Genomic DNA, 23,015 nt, shown 5'->3' on the forward strand with positions numbered 1-23,015 from the left:
GAGTGTTGTCTGTATAATTCTGAGAAAAAAAATGAATTTAATCCATTTTGGAATAAGGCTGTAACATAGCAAAATGTGGAAAAAGTGATGCACTGTGAATACTTTCCGGATGCACTGTAATCTGTTTAATTTGTATATTAATGACATAGAGGATAATATCTGTAGAAAAGAACAGCCAATGTATAAATCCCATGGCTAAAATTAACACATTAGGCAAATGTGAATCTTTGTTATTTTGTAATTATGAAATAATACCTTCAGGCAGAACACTACATAAACCCAGTCAACTCCAACTCTTTTATCATTGGTGTCTTGCAGTTTGTTCAGAGACATGCTTCTGAGAGTTATTGTCCTGGCTCTTTCAGTACAGGGCGAAGAACCTTTTTGCAGATTATGGGGAAATCCTGATATTCCTCTTCTTTCAAAGACTGGTGACTTTATTCTGGGTGGAATATTTACACTTCATAATAATATTATAGAATTCAAACCCACACTTAAGTCAGCACCTGAAGCATTAGTCTGTACTGAGTGAGTATTCTTTTATTTATCTAAAATACATAAGTGTCAAGTTTAATTTTAAAACTGTGACTAAATTTGGTTTTCTATTCTAAAAAGTTTAGATTATAAAGAATATCAGTTTGCTGAAACCATGATCTTTGCAATTGAACAAATAAACAACAGAACAGATATTTTGCCTAATGTGTCGCTGGGATATAAGATATATGATACTTGTGATACAGTTCCTTTGGCAATCAAAGCTGCAATGGCACTAATGAGTGGAGTAGGAGAAGCACAATCATCAACTCTGCCGTGTTCTCAACAGTCAAGCATTCATGCAATCATAGGACATTCTGCCTCTTCTCCAACTATTGGTATCGCTACACTTGTTGGTCAATTTAACATACCAGTGGTAAGAAATAGTGTATTGTTATTATTACCTGCTTTTTTTATTTTATTTTAAATCTTACTCAGTGGGTTTTCAGTAAATCCTTTTTACAGTTATAATTATAATGAAGGTGTACAAGTCTTCAACATGTGCCATAAACATGGAATACTTTTAAATAGTTCTATAAAATTATTCAATTGTTGTCATTGATATATCATTATGATATACTGAAACTGTTTACAAATGATATATTTTATATATGTATTTAAATTGTTGTCATTGATATATTATTATGATATACTGAAAATGTTTACAAATGATATGTTTTATATGTGTATTTATGTATTTAATTTAACTGATTTCATTTTCACAGATCAGTCATTTCGCTACTTGTGCTTGTCTCAGTAACAGGAAAGAGTTTCCCACTTTTTTCAGAACAATACCAAGTGATTATTATCAAAGCAGAGCACTGGCACAACTTGTCAAGCATTTTGGATGGACCTGGGTGGGAACAATAAGAAGTGACAATGACTACGGCAGTTCTGGCATGGCTACCTTTATAAAAGCAGCTGAACAGGAAGGTATCTGCATTGAATATTCAGAGGTTATTTACAGAACCAATCCAAGAGAGAAATTTCTTAAAACAGTCGAAGTAATTAAAATGGCTTCTTCAAAGACTATTGTAGCCTTTGCAATTTTTATAGACATGGAATTTTTAATTAAGGAATTGCTGCTTCAAAATATTACAGGTTTACAGTGGGTAGGCAGTGAGTCCTGGGTTTCCGCCAAAAATGTGGCAACAAAGGAAAACTACAGAATTTTTAAAGGGGCGATTGGTTTTTCAATCGCTAACGCAGAAATACCAGGACTGAAAGAATTTTTACTGTCAGTTCGTCCATCTAGCACTTCAGGCAATACAGGTTTGGTTAAACTTTGGGAAGATATGTTTGATTGCAGTTTCAACACTTCACATTCTAAAACCTGTACAGGATCGGAGAATCTACATCTAATAAATAATCTGTACACTGATGCTTCTGAACTAAGAATTACATATAATGTGTACAAAGCTGTATATGCTGTAGCGCATGCGCTCCACAACCTTCTAGTTTGCCAGGATAATCAAGGACCCTGCATGGCAAATCAAAAAGATACACTGCCACTGCAGGTAAGTAGTTTGTCATCTACTATTTATATATATTTTAATACATAATTTAACAAGCACATTAAACTTTTTTAATTATATTTTTATTTTACTTGTTTTCTTAAAAAAAATATTCATTTGATTTTCGCTTACATAATGATGGTTATAAATACAGATACTGTTAAAGTTAAAGTAAATTTAGGTTTGAATATTTTACATTGACTTCTGCTATAGTGTATGTATCCATAAGAATGTGCAAAATGTTAATAAATAGTGTAATGTATATAGAAAAAAATCAGTTAATAGTATGAATTAAATCAGTATATTATATTTCAAATCTCTCCTTGATGTTACTTTGAAAATGTTGAGCAAATAAAAGCTGATGAGTTGTTGGATTTGATTGCCTGTTTTTTATAATCACAATATTTTTTTTATTATAACAGGCATTGCAGTACCTGAAAAAAGTTAATTTCAGTGTAAACAATGGTGATTATGTGAATTTTGACATTAATGGAGACCCTCCTGCAAGATATGATTTGGTGAATTGGCAGCTTAATGTAAATGGAATCATAGAATTTGTGACTATTGGGTTTTATGATGCATCTTCACCAGAAGGAAAGCAGTTTATAATGAACAACAACAGCATTGTGTGGGCTAACAATGATACCAAGGTAATGTTTTTTATTTTATGTTTACTTAAACATCCATCCATCCATCATCCAACCCACTATATCCTAACCACAGGGTCATGAGGGTCTGCTGGAGCCAATCCCAGACAACACTGGATGCAAGGCAGGAAACAAACCCCAGGCAGGGCACACACACACACATACACATACCAAGTGCACACTAGGGACAATTTAGGATCGCCAATGCACCTAACCTGCATGTCTTTGGGAGGAAACCCATGCAAACACCTGCATGTCTTTGGACTGTGGGAGGAAACCCATGCAAACATGGGGAGAACATGCAAACTCCACGCAGGGAGGACCCGGGAAGTGAACCTGGGTCTCCTAACTGCGAGGCAGCAGCGCTACCCACTGTGCCACTGTGCCGCCCTTTACTTAAACAAAAGGCAAAATTTAGTATGTTGCAATTTTACAAGCTTTCTTATTGTACAGTATGCTTCAGAATAATATCTCTTTGTTTTTGTTGCTTTCCTTTTTTTTAGATTCCAAAATCAGTATGTAGTGAAAGCTGTCGTCCTGGTACTCGGAAGGCTACAAAAAAAGGAAAACCAGTCTGTTGTTTTGATTGCTTACCATGTGCAGAAGGAGAAATTAGCAATAGCACAGGTAATGACCAAAGTGTTTAAATGCACGAACTATTTAGTTAAACTGATCCCTTTCCATAACCTACTTTGTTAAGGGGACTTGGAATGTGTCTAAGCAGAACTGAAAATAATCCAGGAATCCAGGTGTTCTTTCATCGCAGGGTGTATAAACTATTTGGTAATACTTGGAAGCAGTCAGATTAAACATATCAGGTTATACTTTTTTAGATCTGTTCATATTAGCAAAATACACCTTCTAATTTGGGAACTAAATAACTGAGGAGCAGGTCACCGTTTTTCCAGTATTAGTTCATTGCAAACATTCATCTATTGTCATATTTAATAAAGTCTAATCAAAACATCCTTTCCTTCTTCTTTCAGCTGCTCCCATTTACGGGTCACCACAGCAAACAATCCGTCTTTTCCATCATTTTCTGCCACACTGCCTGACTTCATATCCTCCCTCACCACATCTATAAACCTCCTCTTTAGCCTTCCTCTTTTCCTCTTGCCTGGCGGTTTCATCCTCAACATTCTTTTCTCGGTGTACCCCTCTTCTTTCCTCCACACTTGCCCAAACCATCTCAATCTAGCCTCTCTCACTTGATCATCAAACTGTCATACCTATGTTGTCCCTATAATATTTCTAATCCTGTCTGGCCGCGTTACCCTGAGTGAAAATCATTAGCATCTTCCACTCTGCCACTTCCAGCTCTGCCTCCTGTCTTTTTGTCAGTGCCACCGTCTCCAAACCATACGAAATAGCTGATCTCACTACAGTTTTATAGACCCTCCCTTTCACTCTTGCAGTTACTCTTCTATCACAAATCACTCCTGTCACTCTGTAGTTACTCAACACCACACGTCTCCCTTATTCTTGAAAACTGGTACTGATATACTACTTGTCCACTCCACAGGCATTTTCTCACTTTTTAAGATTTTGTTAAACAATCTAGTTAGAAACTCTTGAATTCTCCCCTAAATATCTCCACGCCTCCACTGGTATATCGTCCAGGCCAACTGCTTTTCCACTTTTCATTCTCTTCATAGCTTCCCTCACTTCAGCCTTGCTGATCCCTGGTACTTCATGATTTACTATCTCCACTTCATCCAACCTACATTCTCTCTCATTTTCTATATTCATAAGTTCTTCAAAGCACTCCTTCCCACCTTTTCAACACTCTCTCCTCACTTGTCACCAAATTTCTATTTGTTTCCTTTATCACTCTGACCTGCAGTATGTCCTTTCCCGCTGGGAGCCTTTGTCTGGACAATCAGTACAAGCTATTTTTTCCATCCTTTATGTCTAGCTTCTCATATAGCTCAGCATATGCCTTTTCCTTAGCCTTCGCCACCACTCACTGCATCTCTTTGTACACCTGTCCGCTTTTGTCATCTCTCTGGTTAAAGTATCTCAATTCATTTTCACTAATCTCTTCCTCTTTATGCTTTTCTGTGCTTCCTTATTCCACCACCCAGTCTCCTTGTCCTCCTTCCTCTGTCCAGGTATCACATGAAGCACCTTCCTAGTTCTCTCCCTTACCACTTCAGCTGTGGTGTTCCAATCATCTACCTTGTCTTCACCACCCAGCTCCTGTCTCATTTCCTCTCTGAATTTCGTACAATAGTCTAACTCTTTCATCTTCCACCACCTGATCCTTGATTAAATATTCACTCTCTTCCCCTTTTTCACCTAAAAATTAATCCTGTATACCACTAATTGATGCTGTCTAGCTACATCACACCCTGCCTCCACCTTACAGTCTCTAATTTCTTTCATGTTTCACCTCCTATGTAGGACATAGTGCACCCTGTATTCACCACCGCCATATCCATCCTTTTTGCTACATCAACCACCATCTGCCCTTAAACATTTCTCTCCTTAACACCATACCTTCCCATCACCTCTTCATCACCACTGTTCCCTTCGCTAACGTACCCATTAAGATCTGCTCTGATCACTACTTTCTCTTCTTTAGGTATACTCTCCACCATTTTGTATAACTCACTCTGGAAACCTTCATTTTACTCCATCTCACATCCTACTTACAGAGCATATGCACTGATTTCCAACTTTATGCTCATCACTGTCAGACATTCTCTTCACCTCCAAAACACTCCTAACATACTCTTCCTTTACAAGTACCCCTACCCCATTTCTCTTCCTGTCCACATGATATTAGAACAGTTTGCTCCCACTTCCATTGCTTCTGGCCTTACTCTCTTTCTGCTTGGTCTCCTGTACACACAGTACATTTATATTTCTCTGCTCTATCAGCCAGCTGTCACCGTTTAGCAGTCATAGTGCCAGCAATTCAAAGTTCATACTCTGAACTCCACACTCTTTCTCTTCATCATTTTCCATTGTGTTTGAATCCGCTTTCCCCCTGTTGTTCTCCTTCACCTTCTTTGCCCAGCTGTAACATAGTTTCCACCAACTCCCTGCTGGACAGCAGCATTGGTAGTGGTCACTGGTAACCTGGGGGTTGACCAATCCAGTATGGACATTCTGTTTCTCATCCACATGTTTGATTTGGCACAGGTTTTATGCAGAATGCCCTTGGGACCAGTATTAAGACCACACTGGTTTGTGTGACCCTGGTGGCTGGGTTTCTCATCAAAACATTCATTTACTGCATACATTTTTGGGACTTTGCAATACTCCTATTAAATTATTGCAGTGCAGTAAGGAAGCCAAATGGATCTCTGTCTATGCTATTTGTTAGCATATTTTTTTTTCACTTCTTACTTAGTTTGTACTCCTAATGTAGATAAAAGCCATACCAGCACTTTAAGTTAACAGCAGAAGACAATGGTTTGCTTTAGATATAAAGGTTTGCATTTGCATTTCTGATACATTTCTGTAAAAATTTCAATAGATAATCTGCTACACTGCTCCTAAATTAAATGCCACTTTGGAATTTTATTGTGCTGTATGTTTTTAGCTATATACTGTACTGAATTTTCTTCCCACAAAGGTTAGTCAAAATATAATAATATATTCATCAATAAATGAAAATAGTCCAAATATTTCTTAAGATGACTAGTTCATGATTTTCTAACATTTACTTACAGATGCAGTTTACTGCACAAAGTGTCCTTTGGAATACAGAGCCAATAAGGAGAAAGACCAGTGCATTTTGAAGGACATTGAATTTTTGTCTTATGATGAAATAATGGGGAGGATATTAATTATATTTGCTTTGTTAGGGGCATTGTTAACTTCCACGGTTACTGCTGTGTTTTTCAAGTTCAGAGATACTCCAATTGTGAAAGCTAATAATTCAGAACTAAGCTTTCTTCTTCTTTTTTCATTGATGCTGTGTTTTCTGTGTTCACTTACATTTATCGGGGAGCCCACTCAGTGGTCCTGCATGTTACGGCATACAGCTTTTGGGATCACATTTGTTCTTTGCATCTCATGTGTTCTGGGGAAAACAATAGTTGTGCTTATGGCTTTTAGAGCAACAATGCCTGGTAGTAACATAATGAAATGCTTTGGACCAGCTCAGCAGCGGTTAAGCGTTTTAGGTTTTACACTTTTACAGACCTTGACATGTATCATTTGGTTAGTAAAACATCCTCCTTTCCCTTCCAAAAACATAAGCTCTAATAAAGATGTAATCATTTTAGAATGTGAAATGGGATCCACAGTAGCTTTTTATATTGTGTTAGGATATATTGGCCTGTTATCAGTCATGTGTTTTGTTTTGGCTTTTCTTGCTCGGAAATTGCCAGATAACTTTAATGAGGCAAAATTTATCACATTCAGCATGCTGGTGTTCTGTACCGTTTGGATCACGTTTATTCCATCTTATATCAGCTCTCCTGGAAAGTATACAGTAGCTGTAGAGGTATTTGCTATTTTGGCATCAAGTTTTGGTTTACTTCTCTGCATTTTTGTTCCAAAATGTTATATCATACTACTAAAACCAGATAAAAATTCAAAAAAACACCTAATGGGTAAAATGTAGTCAAAATTGTTTGGAAATCAACATTTGAAAATGCAGACACATCAGATCCATAATACAGTGCATGGTGATACTTGTTTAAAGCATTGCTTGTACAACAAGCCAAATCAAAAACTAAAAGTATACTGAACTGTATGCTAAGGTAATCCAAAAATTGTAAAAATGAATCATGTGCATAATTCAACATGTCTGTTTTAAAATATTTAAAATCTGCTTGGCTTCAGTCCCCACAGCCTTTATCTAATTTAGCTGGGTTTATTAGTAAAAGGAAGGATGAATGAATTGGATTATGAAACATAAGAAAAAACTGTTATCAGATCCCAAGGTAATTTAATGTTTATATAACAGAAATGCATTCTGGCATATTTTAAAGTAACTTCCTGTTCATTTCCAGACATTTCAATTTGACACCATATGACAATTTATACTTGATTGTGATTTTCAGACTGTATGTTATGTCAACAGATTAAGGAAGCTTATTAAGGAAGCTTTCAGTATAAAGCAAAATTGTATTAAGATATTCTAAATATATTTGAGATATTTTGCAACATTACTTAAGTTGTAGGGCGGCGCGGTGGCGCAGTGGTAGTGCTGCTGCCTTGCAGTTAGGAGACCCGGGTTCGCTTCCCGGGTCCTCCCTGCGTGGAGTTTGCATGTTCTCCCGTGTCTGCGTGGGTTTTCTCCGGGCGCTCCGGTTTCCTCCCACAATCCAAAGACATGCAGGTTAGGTGGATTGGCGATTCTAAATTGGCCCTGGTGTGTGTGGGTGTGTTTGTGTGTGTCCTGCGGTGGGTTGGCACCCTGCCCAGGATTGGTTCCTGCCTTGTGCCCTGGGATTGGCTCCAGCAGACCCCTGTATTCGGATTCAGCGGGTTAGAAAATGGATGGATGGACTTAAGTTGTAATTTGAAGTGTATTTTTAGATTTCTCTTATTTATTTACATATGTAACTTCATTAACAGATATCTGTAAATGATGATGTTTGCTAGTGTGGTATAAAAATGGAGAAATATGCCAAATAAGTAACCTGTATAGATAAAATAATAGATTTTTCTTCTGGAAAGACATGTCTCTACCACAGCAACACAGTTAATACATGTTAACATAATAAAACTAAATGGATACACTTATAAGGCTTGTTTGATATTAATACTTTGTAACACATTTTATCTGTTTGTGATGAAAACACATTATAAGAAAATTTTAGTTTTATACTCTTAATATGTTATTAGCAGGTAGCAATATTAGTTAACAATTAGTGTATGCATCTTTTTGGCAGAAAGTTTAAAATATTCATCTAATTCAAAATTTTGAAAACTTTGTATCTACTTGTATTTTAGAAGAATTGTACAGTGTATGAAAAAGACAGTGTTACACTTCATTATATCTTATAAACACTGAAGTAATACCATCTACAAACAATTAAATGTGTAATAATAAAAGAGCCAAGCATCTTTGTGTTTTGTTTATTTAAACACACTAACTTAAAGCTGTTAATTATTGGTTATTGTTCTGCTTACAAATACATGAAGCATGTTTTACAGTGAATGAATAGTGATCATACTGTATACCTCAAAATAAAAAAGTGAAAGGAGTCAATTTATTGTTAATAAAAGTTTACTAAACTACAATAAAGCTATCTGTTTTCTCATTGTTTGCTTTGTGCAGTGAAATCTTGACAGCATAACATCAGTAATGCTGTAGCCAAAATGCTTTACAATAAATTATACAATAAACATAAATAATATACAATAAAACACAATACAAACCAGCAGTAAATTAAACAAACAAATGACTGTGAAGAAGGAACCATCAGTATTACTGAAGGTCATGGAAAGCTAGAGAATAGAAATGCATCTTTAGTCTAATTATAAACAGTTAAACATGTAAAGAATCACAAAGAAAAGGTGCAGCAGCCAAAAGCCCTATCCCCTTTAGTTTTGTACTTAGTACAAGAGGCAACAAAAGAAAACTGATCAGTAGATCTAAGCTCTCTGGATGTTTGCATAACACACAATTCAGATAAACAGGTGGGAGCCTACCCATGTATTGATTTAAAAACCAGCAGCAAAATTTTACAATTAATTCTAAAACTAACAGGCAGCCAGTGTAAATATGCTAAAACTGGAGATAAAAAATCAAACTTTCTTGCCCCAACCAAAAACCGGGCAGCAGCATTCTGGACCAACTGGAGCCCACGTATCAGGGATTTGCTGATCCCAGAATACAATGAGTTGCAGTAATCAATCCAAGAAAAGATCAAACAATAAATAACTTTCTCAAGATCCATAGGAGATAAAAAAAAGCTTAAGCTTTACCTAAAAGATGAAGCTGGAAAAAACAACTCTTGACCACATAATTTATTGGATTCTGAAAAGTGAGGTTACTATCAAAAATAACCCCAAGATTCCGAACACGAGGTTTGCAAAAGTTAGAGAAAGAGCCAAGATGTCCAAAACCAATTTGAGCCTTGGCAGGAGGAACAGCTATCAGCACTTTCGTTTTATTTTGATGAAGATCGAGATAATTGTCAGCCATTCAGGATCTTAGTTGTATAAGACAATTGTGCAGCTGATTCATTACAGAATTACACATAGGAATATAGACCTGCATGTCATCAGCATAAAAAAAAGAAAATAAAATAGGACCCAAAATGACCTAGGTTTATTGCCGATTCTAAATTGTCCCTATTGTTTGCTTGGTGTGTGGGTGGGCTGCACCCTGTTTGTTTCCTGCCTTGCGCCCTGTGTTGGCTGGGATTGGCTCCAGCAGACCCCCGTGACCCTGTAGTTAGGATATAGCGTGTTGGATAATGGATGGATGGATAATATACAGAAGAAAGCACAACAGACCGCAACAGAAGTCAAGAGATTAAAGACCACCTGACTTGCTCAAGATATTTTTTCTCATAAGAAACCATCTAAATTGTCAGTTTTAAAGCTTTGCTTGACTGAGATATTAGTAGTTGAAAGTTCTCCCACAATCTCTAAAGTTTCAGATGGAAATAATATTGTTATACTTTGCAATTTATGTTAAGCAAAATGACAAAGGTCTTTGCATACACTTTATATTTATTCACATATTTCTAATCATGTATAGATGAAGAAGAGACTTTCTTAAAATCTTGGAACGTTTTGTTTTTTGGAGGAAGTACTAGGGTGGCTGTGTTAGCCATTATGAATGTAGTGAGAAGTCAAGCAAAATGACACCTTTTATTATCCTGATGTCTATATAAACACAGGGAACTCCAGTTTCTGTATTACATCTTGCCTGAAGAAGGGGCCTGAGTTGCCTCAAAAGTTGTCCCACCCCTTCTAGGGCACACTGCTTGTAACCTCCTACCACGTCACGATGTTCATTGTGCTTAGCATAGAGATCATTATCATCGAGACAACATTCTGTTAGAATGTGACACTATTGAATGCATTCATTTTTAAATCACTGGCAAAACATTGAAGATATGTGAAGCATACAGCATTTGACCTTCACTGTTTTTCCACATATGGAAGATGTGAAGACATACACCAAATATGATCTACAAAGTTCGTGCTGTGACGAGGGCATGTGAAACATTAATTGTATCTGCCAATATGACCACTTTCACAGTTGATTTTCCTAGCAGTAAAATTACCTTATACAGTATATATGAATAATATATTGTTTTGTGTATAGGTGAAAAAAAGGTTAATAATAATAATAGATGACATAAAAACAACAAATATGAGTAACTATGTGGGAATATAAACTCCCAGACCAAAAATTGGTCACCATCACTGTAAGAGGTAATAGATATTTCAGACAATAAAAGAAGGCACCCTGTGGTATAGCAGGTGCGTGACCCAAAAAGAGTGGTCGTTTTAATAAATAATGAACGTGCTCGTGCTGGGGAGTGGAGCAGGGGCAAGCGATCTGCCAGGAAGACACCCCGAATTGGTGCGAAGCAGTCAGCTGTCTGTGCGTTGCCTTGCCTGTGCATGCAGACAGTCTGACTGCCTTATTATCAGCCCGGAAAACAGCTTCCCAGTCCTTAAAGGGGAGCGCAAGATCGAAAAGAAAGAGAGAGAGACAAGAAAAGAGATGGGAGGTTAAAGGATGGGAGAAGCAGGCTGGAGAAAGGGAGAGAAAACTAATTTATTTATTGTTTGTTGCGCTTGTTTAATTAAATACAGAAGCCAGGCAGTATCAAGTAATTGCATGATTATTGCAAACAATGCATTTTTTTATTTTCTACTATTTCTTATATTTGCAATGTGATATTTGGTTGATGGGTCTAACACACTGACTTTATGTAGCACTCATTTTGTATATAGGATGGTATAGTGGAGGCTGGTGTGGAGATTTGATTGTGTCTTACTCCCCGAAACTAGAACTCAGCTACTAAATGTAGGCAGTGTGTTGTAGTGGTTAAAGCTTTGGATTTCAAACCCTGAAGATGTGGGTTCAAACACCACTGGTAACACTGTGTGACCATGAGCAAGTCACTTTGCCTGCTTGTGCTTCAATTGGAAACACATAATAAATGTAGCTAATTATATCGCAAGGAGTATAAGTCACCATGGATAAAGAAGTCAGTCAAATAAGAAAGTTAAAAATCTCACCCATTTGAACCCTCAACTGCAAACACAGCAACAACCCACCAATACTTCTTGTCATACTGTGGAAGGGCATCCATTTGGCCACATGAGTTGTGGCAGGCTAACCAGTGGAATCTTGAATTTCGAAGTTACAGATAAAGAGTAAAACTAAAAGTGACTTCAGGAAGCTGGAAGCGCGTGCATGTGTGTGTATGCCCGGCAAACACACATGCATAAGTAAAGGTGAACAACGAAAATATGAAGACTTCCACCAAGATCAAGGTGGCAGGGGTAGAAGGTCACAGGCTGATTGGTGTACAGTATATTGGGCTAGCATTAATGACTGGCAGGGAAATTGGCCTGGCATATAAAACCGAGGGATGCCCCGTAGGGATTGTGTTTTGACCATCTGGAGTTAGAGAGAAAAGTGAGTGAACTGAATAGTGATTTTTATTGAGCATTCCTGTATTTAGAGAGTTATTTATTTTTCCACTGAGTTTTTTCTTGTGTTTTTGTCCTTGTACAATTACTTTTACTTTTAATTTTGATAACTTTTTTTTTCTGTCCTCTTGATTTTTGTTCTGTGAGAAGGAGGAAGAAGAAGAGTTGTCTGATTTTTTGTTTTTGTTATTTTTGTCATGAATATTTTTTGAGCCATTGTAAGTACTGTACATATTCACCATCACTTATTTTTGTTTATTGTTGTATATATATATATATATATATATATATATATATATATATATATAGTATATTAATTCTATAGCATTGCAGAGAACTGCAATTAATTTGAAGTGCATGACATCAGAGTTTTTGTCTTGCTGGCACTGTAATAAAAAATTGCTTTCAGTTTTCTGCTTTGCACCACTGGTCCATTCAGGTATGTCACACAGAAATGTAGGAAGGTACCACCATCCATCCCTGCTGGGATGCCAGCCCATCCATGCCTTCCATTACAATGGTTAAAATTTTTCATTACCAGTTTAGCCTGACAGCATAGCTTTAGGCTAAAGACTGCCGGAATAATCAATGTAAATTTAGAGAGAAAACTGTCATTTTGAAAACATTAAAATGTGGTTTCATTCCTGCACTCAAGGCACTACCAGACACATAGTTTTGCATTAAAAAACTGTTGCCCCTTACAGTGCAATATTAATTAAGAAATGTGAAGTCGTTCCCTCATTTTCCAAACCCATTCATTCCATTACCAGCTCTCAGGGAGATGCAGGCTATTCTGACAATACAATATATGTCAATCACATGGCTCACATGTCTTTGGGATGATGAAAAGGAAATGGAGTGAAAAGGTGTATTAAGAAAACTGAAGAATTAATGAAAAATTAGGAAATGGCCAATAATATAACAAAAAAAAAAAACAATAAGTAAACAAATAGAAGAGCATTTTATTAAAAATGTAAGAAATAAGGTGCTTCAGTTATCGTAGAACATGCATAACGGGGTGTCAAACAAAAAGTGTCTTTCCCAGTTAGATAAGTAAGGTCCTTTTGACATATAACTATTCTGTATGGAGCAGCCTCTCAGGTGAAGGCAGGCAGCTTATTTGCTTCTTCAGCCAAACCCACTTTTTTATATTTCTCTGAGGCCACATGATTTTAATGGGTAATCCCTTTACTTCTATTCTGACTTTCCCGGGATGGGCTGGCTGCCTGGAATACTTAGTCTTACTTTCATAGGATGTTGTTTAAAATTGTCATCCTGTCCTGATAAGAAATCATAATGGACTCTGAGACACCTGAAGTTCCTGATAAACTCACTGAACTTTTAACAAATTTTTCCATAAGGAGACATTGTGAGCTGCAACAGTGATGCCCTGTCTCACTCATTTTAGAGCAACATGTTCCATTACCAAAGAAAAATAAATTCCCAGCACATCAAATCATGCCTACACCACCATCCATTTCACAGAAGCAACATACCTGATCTCTCAACAGATGATACAGCTAAGGTGCATAATTGAAGAGTTCATCGATGATGTGATGTAAGACTTCCCCCAGTCCTGTCTAATATGTGGCCTTTTGCAGAATGGAAAAGTCACATTTACTGTAGGTATGACTAAGATTGGGGCTGGACAACAGACTTCTACTTAACTTTCTAAACTCGCTTGTTACTGTAAAGCATTAGGGACAGACAGACCTAACCCAGGAAGTATAAAGCAGAACAGCCCTGTCAACTGTAGGCCATGCACTTACACATACAAGTTCTATTTAGATTTGTCAAACAAACATACAGCATACCTTTAGACTGAATCAGGAAAAACAGTTCTTTCACAGTAGAAAATAATGAGATCATATGGAGAATATGCAAATTCTTCAAACATAAAATTCCATCTGAGCCGAAAGGCAAAGCTCTCAATTTACTAGTAGTTGGTGGTAGTTCCTACCCTCACCTATGGTCATGAGCTATGGGTAGTGACCGAATGAACGAGATCGTGAATACAAGCGGCTGAAATTAGTTTCCTGGGTTTTCAGGGTGTCTGGGCTTTCCCTTAAAGATAGGGTGAGAAGCTGCTGCCCCCGCAACCCGATCTCGGATAAGTGGAAGAGGATGGATGGATGGATGGATGGATAAAATTCCATCCAAGAATCAAAGTGCTGAAAGACAGCAATTCTATTTGTAGAGGCACTGCATCTATACTGAATGTTTTTAATACAATCTTTAACAGTTTTTATGTAGAACAGACTTACATTGGTTTCAAATTGAATTTTACAAAAGTCTGAGAATTTTCTTAAAATGCTTCTCTTTAGTATTCCCTTTGCCCAAATTCAGTAGAAGTATATTGATAAACTACATACATAAGCTTTAGGATACAAAATAAGGCTATTTTTCATATCACTAAAATAACTACCTACTACTAGACATTAAAGATAATATTTGCAGAAAAAAACAGACAATGTACAAATCCCATGGCTAACATGACTACATTAGGCAAATGAGAACATTCTCTACTTTGCAATTACTGAAGGAATAATACCTTCAGGCAGAACATTATATAAACTCAGTCAACTCCAGCTCTTTATCTTTGGTGTCTTGTAATTTACTCAGAGACATGCTTCTGAGAATTATTGTGCTGGCTCTTTCAGTACAGGGTGAAGATCATCTTTGCAAATTATGGGCAAATCCTGATATTCCTCTTTTTTTAAAGACTGGTGACTTTATGCTGGGAGGAATATTTACACTACATAATAATATTATAGAATCCAAACCCACACTTAAGTCAAGGCCTGAAGCATTAAACTGTAAAGGGTGAGTGTTCTGACCATCTAAAATAACATACAAGTTACATTATTTAAGTATGACCAAGTATTTTTTATTTTTTTATTTTAAAAGTGTAAAATATACAGGATATCAGTTTGCTGAAACCATGATCTTTGCGATTGAGCAAATAAACAACAGAACAGATATTTTGCCTAAAGTGTCACTGGGATATAAGATTTATGATTCCTGTGGTGCTGTTTCTTTGGCAATCAAAGCTGCAATGGCACTAATAAGTGGAGCGGAAGAAGCACATTCATCAACTCTGCTGTGTTCTCAACAATCAAACATTCACACAATCATAGGGGAGTCTGCCTCTTCTCCAACTATTGGTATCACCACGCTTGTTGGTCAGTTTAACATACCAGTGGTAAGAAATAGTGTATTGTTATTATTAACAGCTTTTAGATTAAAAAAAAATTCTTACTCAGTGATTTTTCAATAAATCCTTTTTACAGTTTTGATTAATGTGATATGTAGTTGTTCAAATAAATTTTAATATTAAACCAAAGTTGTTTTAAGCCTTTTGTCTGTCAAACATTCACAATAGATGGATTTAATATAAACATGTAACAGCATACAATTAATCAATTGTTGCTATTATCATGATATACTGAAAGTGTTTATAAATTACATATTTTAAATATATTAATATATGTATTTAATTTAACTAGTTTTGTTTTCACAGATCAGTCATTTTGCTACTTGTGCTTGTCTCAGCAACAGGAAAGAGTTTCCCACTTTTTTCAGAACAATACCAAGTGATTATTATCAAAGCAGAGCACTGGCACAACTTGTCAAGCACTTTGGATGGACCTGGGTGGGAACAATAAGAAGTGACAATGACTACGGCAATTCTGGCATGGCCACCTTTATAAAAACAGCTGAAGAGGAAGGTATCTGCATTGAATATTCAGAGGTTATTTACAGAACCAATCCAAGAGAGAAATTTATTAAAACAGTTGACATAATTAAAAAGGCTTCTTCAAAAATTATTGTAGCTTTTGCATCTTTTATAGACCTGGAATTTTTAATTAAAGAACTGCTGCTTCAAAATGTTACAGGTTTACAGTGGGTAGGCAGTGAATCCTGGGTTTCTGCCAAAAATGTGGCAACTAAGGAAAACTACAGAATTTTTAAAGGGGCGATTGGCTTTTCAATCGCTAATGCAGCAATACCAGGGCTGAAAGAGTTTTTACTGTCAGTTCGTCCATCGAGCAATCCGGGCAATACAGGTTTGATTAAACTTTGGGAGGATATGTTTGATTGCAGTTTCAACACTTCTCATTCTAAAACCTGTACAGGATCGGAGAATCTACAGCAAATAAATAATCTGTACACTGATGTTTCTGAACTAAGAATTACATATAATGTGTACAAAGCTGTATATGCTGTAGCACATGCGCTCCATGACCTACTAGCCTGCCAGGATAATCTGGGACCCTGCAAGATGAACCCAAAAGATATACTGCCACTGCAGGTAAGTATCTTTTCATATGACATTTAGCATTTTTTATTCTTAACTTAACTAAGGCACTGAAGATTTAAATTATGTGTTTGTATCAAATCATTTTCCTCTAATCATTCACTGGTTTTTAAATTAAGTAATGTTGGTTGTAAAATCCATTTAATGAGAATATAGTTTTAAGATAATGTGCCTAGACTTCTGCTGTACTGTATATGGAACATGTTACTCAGTGGCAGTTTAGAATTTTTTCAATCTGTCCTTGATGTTGTTAGGCAAACAGGTATTGATGAGCTGTTTAATTGAATGGCCTGATCCTTTTAAACTTTTTTTTTAAATGTTTATAATATTTTCAATATAATAGGCATTGCAATACCTGAAGAAAGTTAACTTCACTGTCAGCACTGGTGAATATGTAAATTTTGACATTAATGGAGATCCTCCTGCAAGATATGAATTGGTAAATTGGCAGCTTAGCATAAATGGAATCACAGAATTTGTGACAATTGGATTTTATGATGCATCTTTATCAGAAGGAAAGCAGTTCATAATGAACAACAACAGCATTATGTGGGCTGACAATGATGGAAAGGTGATATGTTTTGTTTTTATTTGAACAAAAGGCAAAATGTAGTATGACATCATTTTGTGAGGTTCATTACTGTATGATTAAGAATTGAACATCTTTGTCTTCTGGGTGGGAACTGAATCTTATTTTGCTTTTTTGTCTTTGTATTTCCTTTCTTTTCTTTGTAGTTATTCTTAATAGGGCTGTTTGATTAAAAATGTATTCGCAGTTAATTGAACAATTACATTTCTTGATCGAAATTGCATGTTAATCACAATTTAATTTATTTTCTTCAAGGATATTCATATTTTTCTAAGAAGTGGAAAAAAAATCAGTGATTAGAAACAGTTTTAATAATTGCTTGCCTTTCATATTAAATTATTCCAGTTAATTTAATGAACAGTTTTGTATAACAGAAACAATGCCCTATGACTACCACCCTCTGGGGGTTGCTATAATATTTTGCAAACATAATACATATGGTTTGGACTGCTGTGTTGTAAGATAACATACCTAAAGCACTAACAATTATACAATTAAATATTAAAAAATAGAAACATCAAATCATTGTTCAGCTTTTGTGTACTTTTAGCTCAAGTTGAGTTTAACTGCATGATACATATGAGTCAACTCCACAGCTGTTACCTGGAGAGGAGTCAATAATTAGACTGAAAATGTGTACAGACTCAGCAAAGAATACACTGAAAAAACCTCTAAACAGATATTTGATTTGGTTATTTGTTTAAATGTTTTACATTTTATATTGTCATATAGTGTATAATTTATGAATTATAAAATAAGTTTAAATATCTTAATCTTCAGCCCAAATGGATCAAAATATTAGCATGACCAATTTGCACTGATTATTGCCTAGTTTTTTTGGTTCCAGTATAATATAGGCTAATATACTGTAGGTTATAATGTAGGCTACAGTAGGTAACATACAATTCATTTAACACCGACAACAAGCGTTGGAATAAGTGTAAGTGTGGTATAAGGACTCGAGCAATTCCACTCTGTGTTATTTGCTTTTTTGCAGCTCGGACATGGTTAGCACCTGCACTGTGCTGTTTCAGGCCAGATATCCCTTTATGGGCAACCAAAAAAGCTCAACGGCAAGCATATCCACTGCCAGGGACAAGGCTAACCCACTCCCACTCAGACCTATACCTTGACAGCCTCTTAGATTTCAAAGACAAACTTGCATTAGCAGACATTACTATGTGTAGTGTGTTGTCCTGGATATACCGCTATACTGTAGGATGTGAATGCAGCATAATGCTAAAGATGACACTGATGCGCAATTTCACTCAGTGTGTAGAACTTGTAAGACTGCAACATTAGCACAACATGACAATGAAACTCATTTGCTATGCTTTTATAACTGGTTTGATTTTCATTGTTTTCATGTTAATCGCTGCACTTTGAAGAACTAGTGTATATAAGAAATGGTGTTTATCAAAATATAGTTCCAATATAGTTCCCTTACTGATTTAATATGGTACAGTGTATTTTATGTTCCAATATGTGGCAATTCCATATTACAAGGGATGAGTGTCGACTCTGCTGGTGTTTGTGGATGAAGTTCATTATAAAGAAACAACACAGAAAAAGATCAAGTGCTATTAATAGACATGGATTCATTTGCCACTGTTTTATTAGTAGGTGTGACACACGGTCAAATTGACCGGATTAAATTAATTAATTCAAATCTAAGGGTTACATGTCTGATTGAATAGAATAAAACATTTTATAAAAGCAAATGTTACCATCATTTAATTTTATAAGCTTCACTACTATATGTTTCAGAATTGTACATCTTTGTTTTTTTGTTGTACTCTTCTTTTAGATTCCAAAATCAGTATGTAGTGAAAGCTGTCATCCTGGTACACGTAAGGCTACACAGAAGGGAAAACCAGTCTGTTGTTTTGACTGCCTACCATGTGCAGAAGGAGAAATTAGCAACAGCACAGGTAATGATCAGTGTGTAAATACACAAACTATTTAATTAAAATCATCCTTTTCCATAACCTGCTTTGTTTAGCACTGTTAAGAGGTTTTGGAATGTGTCCCAGGAGAGCTCAGTCAAATTGAATATATCAGCTTAGATTTTTTACATTCACCTTTTAAAAAGGAAATTAAATGATTGAAGAGTGGGACAGTATTTTCCTGCGAGTGGCTATGCATCCGTTCTTTTCAAATATCAATATATTGTAGTAAATAAAACTTCTTCAAGACATCCACATGCTGTTAAGGACCTGCAGGCTTTTTGAGTGTTTACTATAATCTTTTCAATCACTCCGTTGTGCTTGGACAAAAAGAAAAAGTCAAAGAAACACAAACTTACTAAAATAAGTATTTTCATGCTTATTCCTTGTTAAACTTCTATACTAGCAAGTAGTGAAGGGCGGCACAGTGGTGCAGTGGTAGCATTGCTGCCTCACAGTTAGGAGACCTGTGTTCGTGTCCCGGGTCCTCCCTGCGCTGAGTTTGCATGTTCTCCCCATGTCTGTGTGGGTTTCCTCCCACAGTCCAAAGACATGCAGATTAGGTGCATTAGTCATTCTAAATTATCCCTAGTGTGTCCTGTGGTGGGCTATGACCCTGTAGTTAGGATACAGTGGGATGGATGGATTTTTAACTTAAGTTATTCATCATAGTCCAAATGTTTCTTAAGATGGTTCATGACTGTTTAACTTTTATTTACAGATGCAATTTACTGCATGAAGTGTCCTTTGGAATACCGGGCCAATGAAGAGAAAGACCAGTGCATTTTGAAGGACATTGAATTTTTGTCTCATGATGAAATAATGGGGATGATATTAATTATATTTGCTTTGCTTGGAGCTTTGTTAACTTCCTTGGTTACTGTTGTATTTTTTAAGTTCAGAGATACTCCAATTGTGAAAGCTAATAATTCAGAACTAAGCTTCCTTCTTCTTTTTTCATTGACGCTGTGTTTTCTGTGTTCACTTACATTTATCGGGGAGCCCACTCAGTGGTCCTGCATGTTACGACACACAGCTTTTGGGATCACATTTGTTCTTTGCATCTCATGTGTCTTGGGGAAAACAACAGTTGTGCTCATTGCTTTTAGAGCAACAATGCCTGGTAGTAATATAATGAAATGCTTTGGGCCAACTCAGCAACGTTTAAGCGTTTTAACCTTTACACTTTTACAGACCTTGACATGTATCATTTGGTTAGTAAAATATCCTCCTTTTCCGCAAAAAAGGATTAATTCTGATAAAGAAATAATAATTTTGGAATGTAATAATGGATCCACAGTGATATTTTATATTGTTTTAGGATATATTGGTCTGTTAGCAGTCATTTGTTTTTTTCTGGCTTTTCTTGCTCGGAAGTTACCTGATAATTTTAATGAGGCAAAATTCATCACATTCAGCATGCTGATATTTTGTGCTGTTTGGATCACGTTTATTCCATCTTATATCAGCTCTCCTGGAAAGTACACAGTAGCTGTAGAGATATTTGCTATTTTGGCATCAAGTTTTGGTTTACTTCTCTGTATCTTTGTTCCCAAATGTTATATCATACTATTAAAACCAGATAAAAATTCAAAAAAACACCTTATGGGTAAAATGCAGTCAAAATCACTTTGATATCTATATTTGAAAAATGATATAGTTCAAACATAGTTTGTGGTAGTTTTTTAAAGGTTAAAACTGATAAATATTCTGAGCTTTAGGCTAAGATAATAAAATGATTGTTTAAAGTGTTAAAATTAACTGCATTTATAATTTCACATGTCTGTTTCAGAATATCTAAAATGCTGTGTTGGGCTCCAGTCCCTACAGACTTTAACTAAATTAGCTGGGTTTCTTAATGGATGTAAAAATGAAAGAAATGCATTCTGAAACATATGAAACAAATATCATCTGATAGTAAAATAATGTATTGTTATTTTTGATATATATGAAATACATTCAAGCATATTTTGAACTAATTTCCTATTATTTTAAAATATTTCAAAATGACACCTTATGAAAATTCTTAAAATGTTAATGTGTTTTTCGTTTTTATGGCATGTTAACACATGAATGAAGTTATTTCAGTATTGATCAAATTTCTAGTAAGATATTTTAAATACATTTGGGTGTACCTATTGAAAGGTGAAGAAAATTATTCAAGACCAAATCGTAAGTGGTGAGAACTGGTTTGATCAATGTTAAAATACTAATCACTATAATATGAGAGGGAACCAAAAATCCCAGAATTTGTCAATAACATGGAAGTAAGGAATAGTTATCCAGTACACCATTAGGTATTTCAAGCCTGTAGTATTGTTGATCAGTCTGTCAAGTGGTATTGTGCTGAGTTGATCAGGATGCAAATATCTGACATTTGTTCTACAATCGCAGAGGTAACTTTGGTGTTTTTATTTCTATAAGTCATAAAAAGTACATCAGGTCTTATCAAACCACAAGACAATGATGATGGTGTTTTTCGATATATTAAACCTTTAAACTCAGACCCATTGATTTGGACCTGCTGCCAGGAATTTATAAAAACTGTATAAAATCTTTAATTTCCTCATTGCTATAATTAATTCACAGTGTTTTATCATTAAAATGTTGTATGACGTACTGCTGTACCATGTTGCAATGTTTTTCTTTTTCCCGCAAAGATTTCTGAATTGCTGTATCATAGCAACACTTGACCCCAACCCCCAAAATGGCTTTTTTGAACGTTCAGATTTAAATGTGCACAATTTGATGGACAGAATAATATCTACTAAATGACAGGGATGTTTCAATTTTCAAATGACACCACTATCCACTTTCTAAATTGCAGAATTTTTTTTGGAAAGATGCTTTTTAATGGAGCTACAATATGGGACAAATTCCTATGTCATCCTGTCCAAACAAATTGATGGAGGTGACCACGAGAAAAATGTATCTTTATTTAATTCCTATTCTATATCAAAAATCAAAGTTGAAGCCAAAGAAAGATTTATAATGTAAATAGTTAGAACTTTTTTCTCAATGGGTATATTTTTACAGAAGCTCAATAAAGTTAAAGTTTTTAAATAAATGCCTTCATATTATAAAAAAAAACAAATATACACAAGAATTACAAGGTTGCTTCTCTTCAACACAAAGACTGAGAGATTTATTTTGCTTTAACTACAAACTTGAATAACGAACGGTCATTGTAAGTGACCTTGTTTCAATGATGTCAGAAGCTACGACCTCTGGGGATATGTCACCAACAACCAAATGTTTCCTAACACTTCTACTGAGTATATAAAAAAAAAAAAATCTTGTTACTGATGTTTTCATTAGGGCATAATTACCATTTTTGCATTAAGATCTTTTTGCTATAAATTTTTGACTATGATTTTTGCCTGCATATTAATACTCCTGGGGCCTCATGTATAACGCTGTGCGTAGAACTCGCACTATAACATGGCGTAAGCACAAAAGCCGAAATGTGCTTACAGCCAGAAAAATCCAGATGCAGGAATCTGTGCGTACTCCAACTTCCACGTTCTTCCGCTACATAAATCCCGATCAGCGTGAAAACTAACGCTCGTGCACACGCATTATGTAACGCCCCAAATCCTCCCAGAATTACGCCTATTTGAATATGCAAATCAATATAAATCGCCCTTAAGCGCAGCCTTCTGTGAAAAGACAATGGGAAAAGCACGGGGGGAAACATAAGAATTTCAGCGAATACCAAGTGGAGGCAAAGGAAAAACATACTATTTGTTCAAATAAACCGTGGTATAATCAACAAAATGAAGTTGATCGAGTGACATAGCGTGCTGGAGAAACATGAAAGCTCACATCCACAAAGTCGCACAGTGCCAGAAATAAAAAAGAAGTCACATATCAAAG

General features: G+C 35.7%; 2 protein-coding genes across 2 annotated transcripts; both read left to right on the forward strand.

Annotated features, from left to right (window-relative positions):
* Window positions 1-379: 379 nt before the first annotated feature.
* On the forward strand, window positions 380-7,274 carry LOC120518344 (extracellular calcium-sensing receptor-like). The gene is made up of 6 exons (XM_039741100.1): window positions 380-528; window positions 616-910; window positions 1,260-2,051; window positions 2,471-2,698; window positions 3,199-3,322; window positions 6,376-7,274. Exons 2-6 carry the CDS (start codon window positions 650-652, stop codon window positions 7,272-7,274), a joined length of 2,304 nt encoding a protein of 767 aa, XP_039597034.1. The 5' UTR covers window positions 380-528; window positions 616-649.
* A 7,755-nt stretch (window positions 7,275-15,029) lies between these two features.
* Window positions 15,030-20,774, forward strand: LOC120518348 (extracellular calcium-sensing receptor-like). Its single transcript, XM_039741114.1, has 6 exons — window positions 15,030-15,109; window positions 15,194-15,488; window positions 15,807-16,598; window positions 16,948-17,175; window positions 19,001-19,124; window positions 19,861-20,774. Exons 2-6 carry the CDS (start codon window positions 15,228-15,230, stop codon window positions 20,772-20,774), a joined length of 2,319 nt encoding a protein of 772 aa, XP_039597048.1. The 5' UTR covers window positions 15,030-15,109; window positions 15,194-15,227.
* Window positions 20,775-23,015: the final 2,241 nt, after the last annotated feature.

The sequence above is a fragment of the Polypterus senegalus genome, chromosome 1 (genome assembly GCF_016835505.1).
Source record: "Polypterus senegalus isolate Bchr_013 chromosome 1, ASM1683550v1, whole genome shotgun sequence".
NCBI classification, from domain to species: Eukaryota; Metazoa; Chordata; class Cladistia; order Polypteriformes; family Polypteridae; genus Polypterus; species Polypterus senegalus.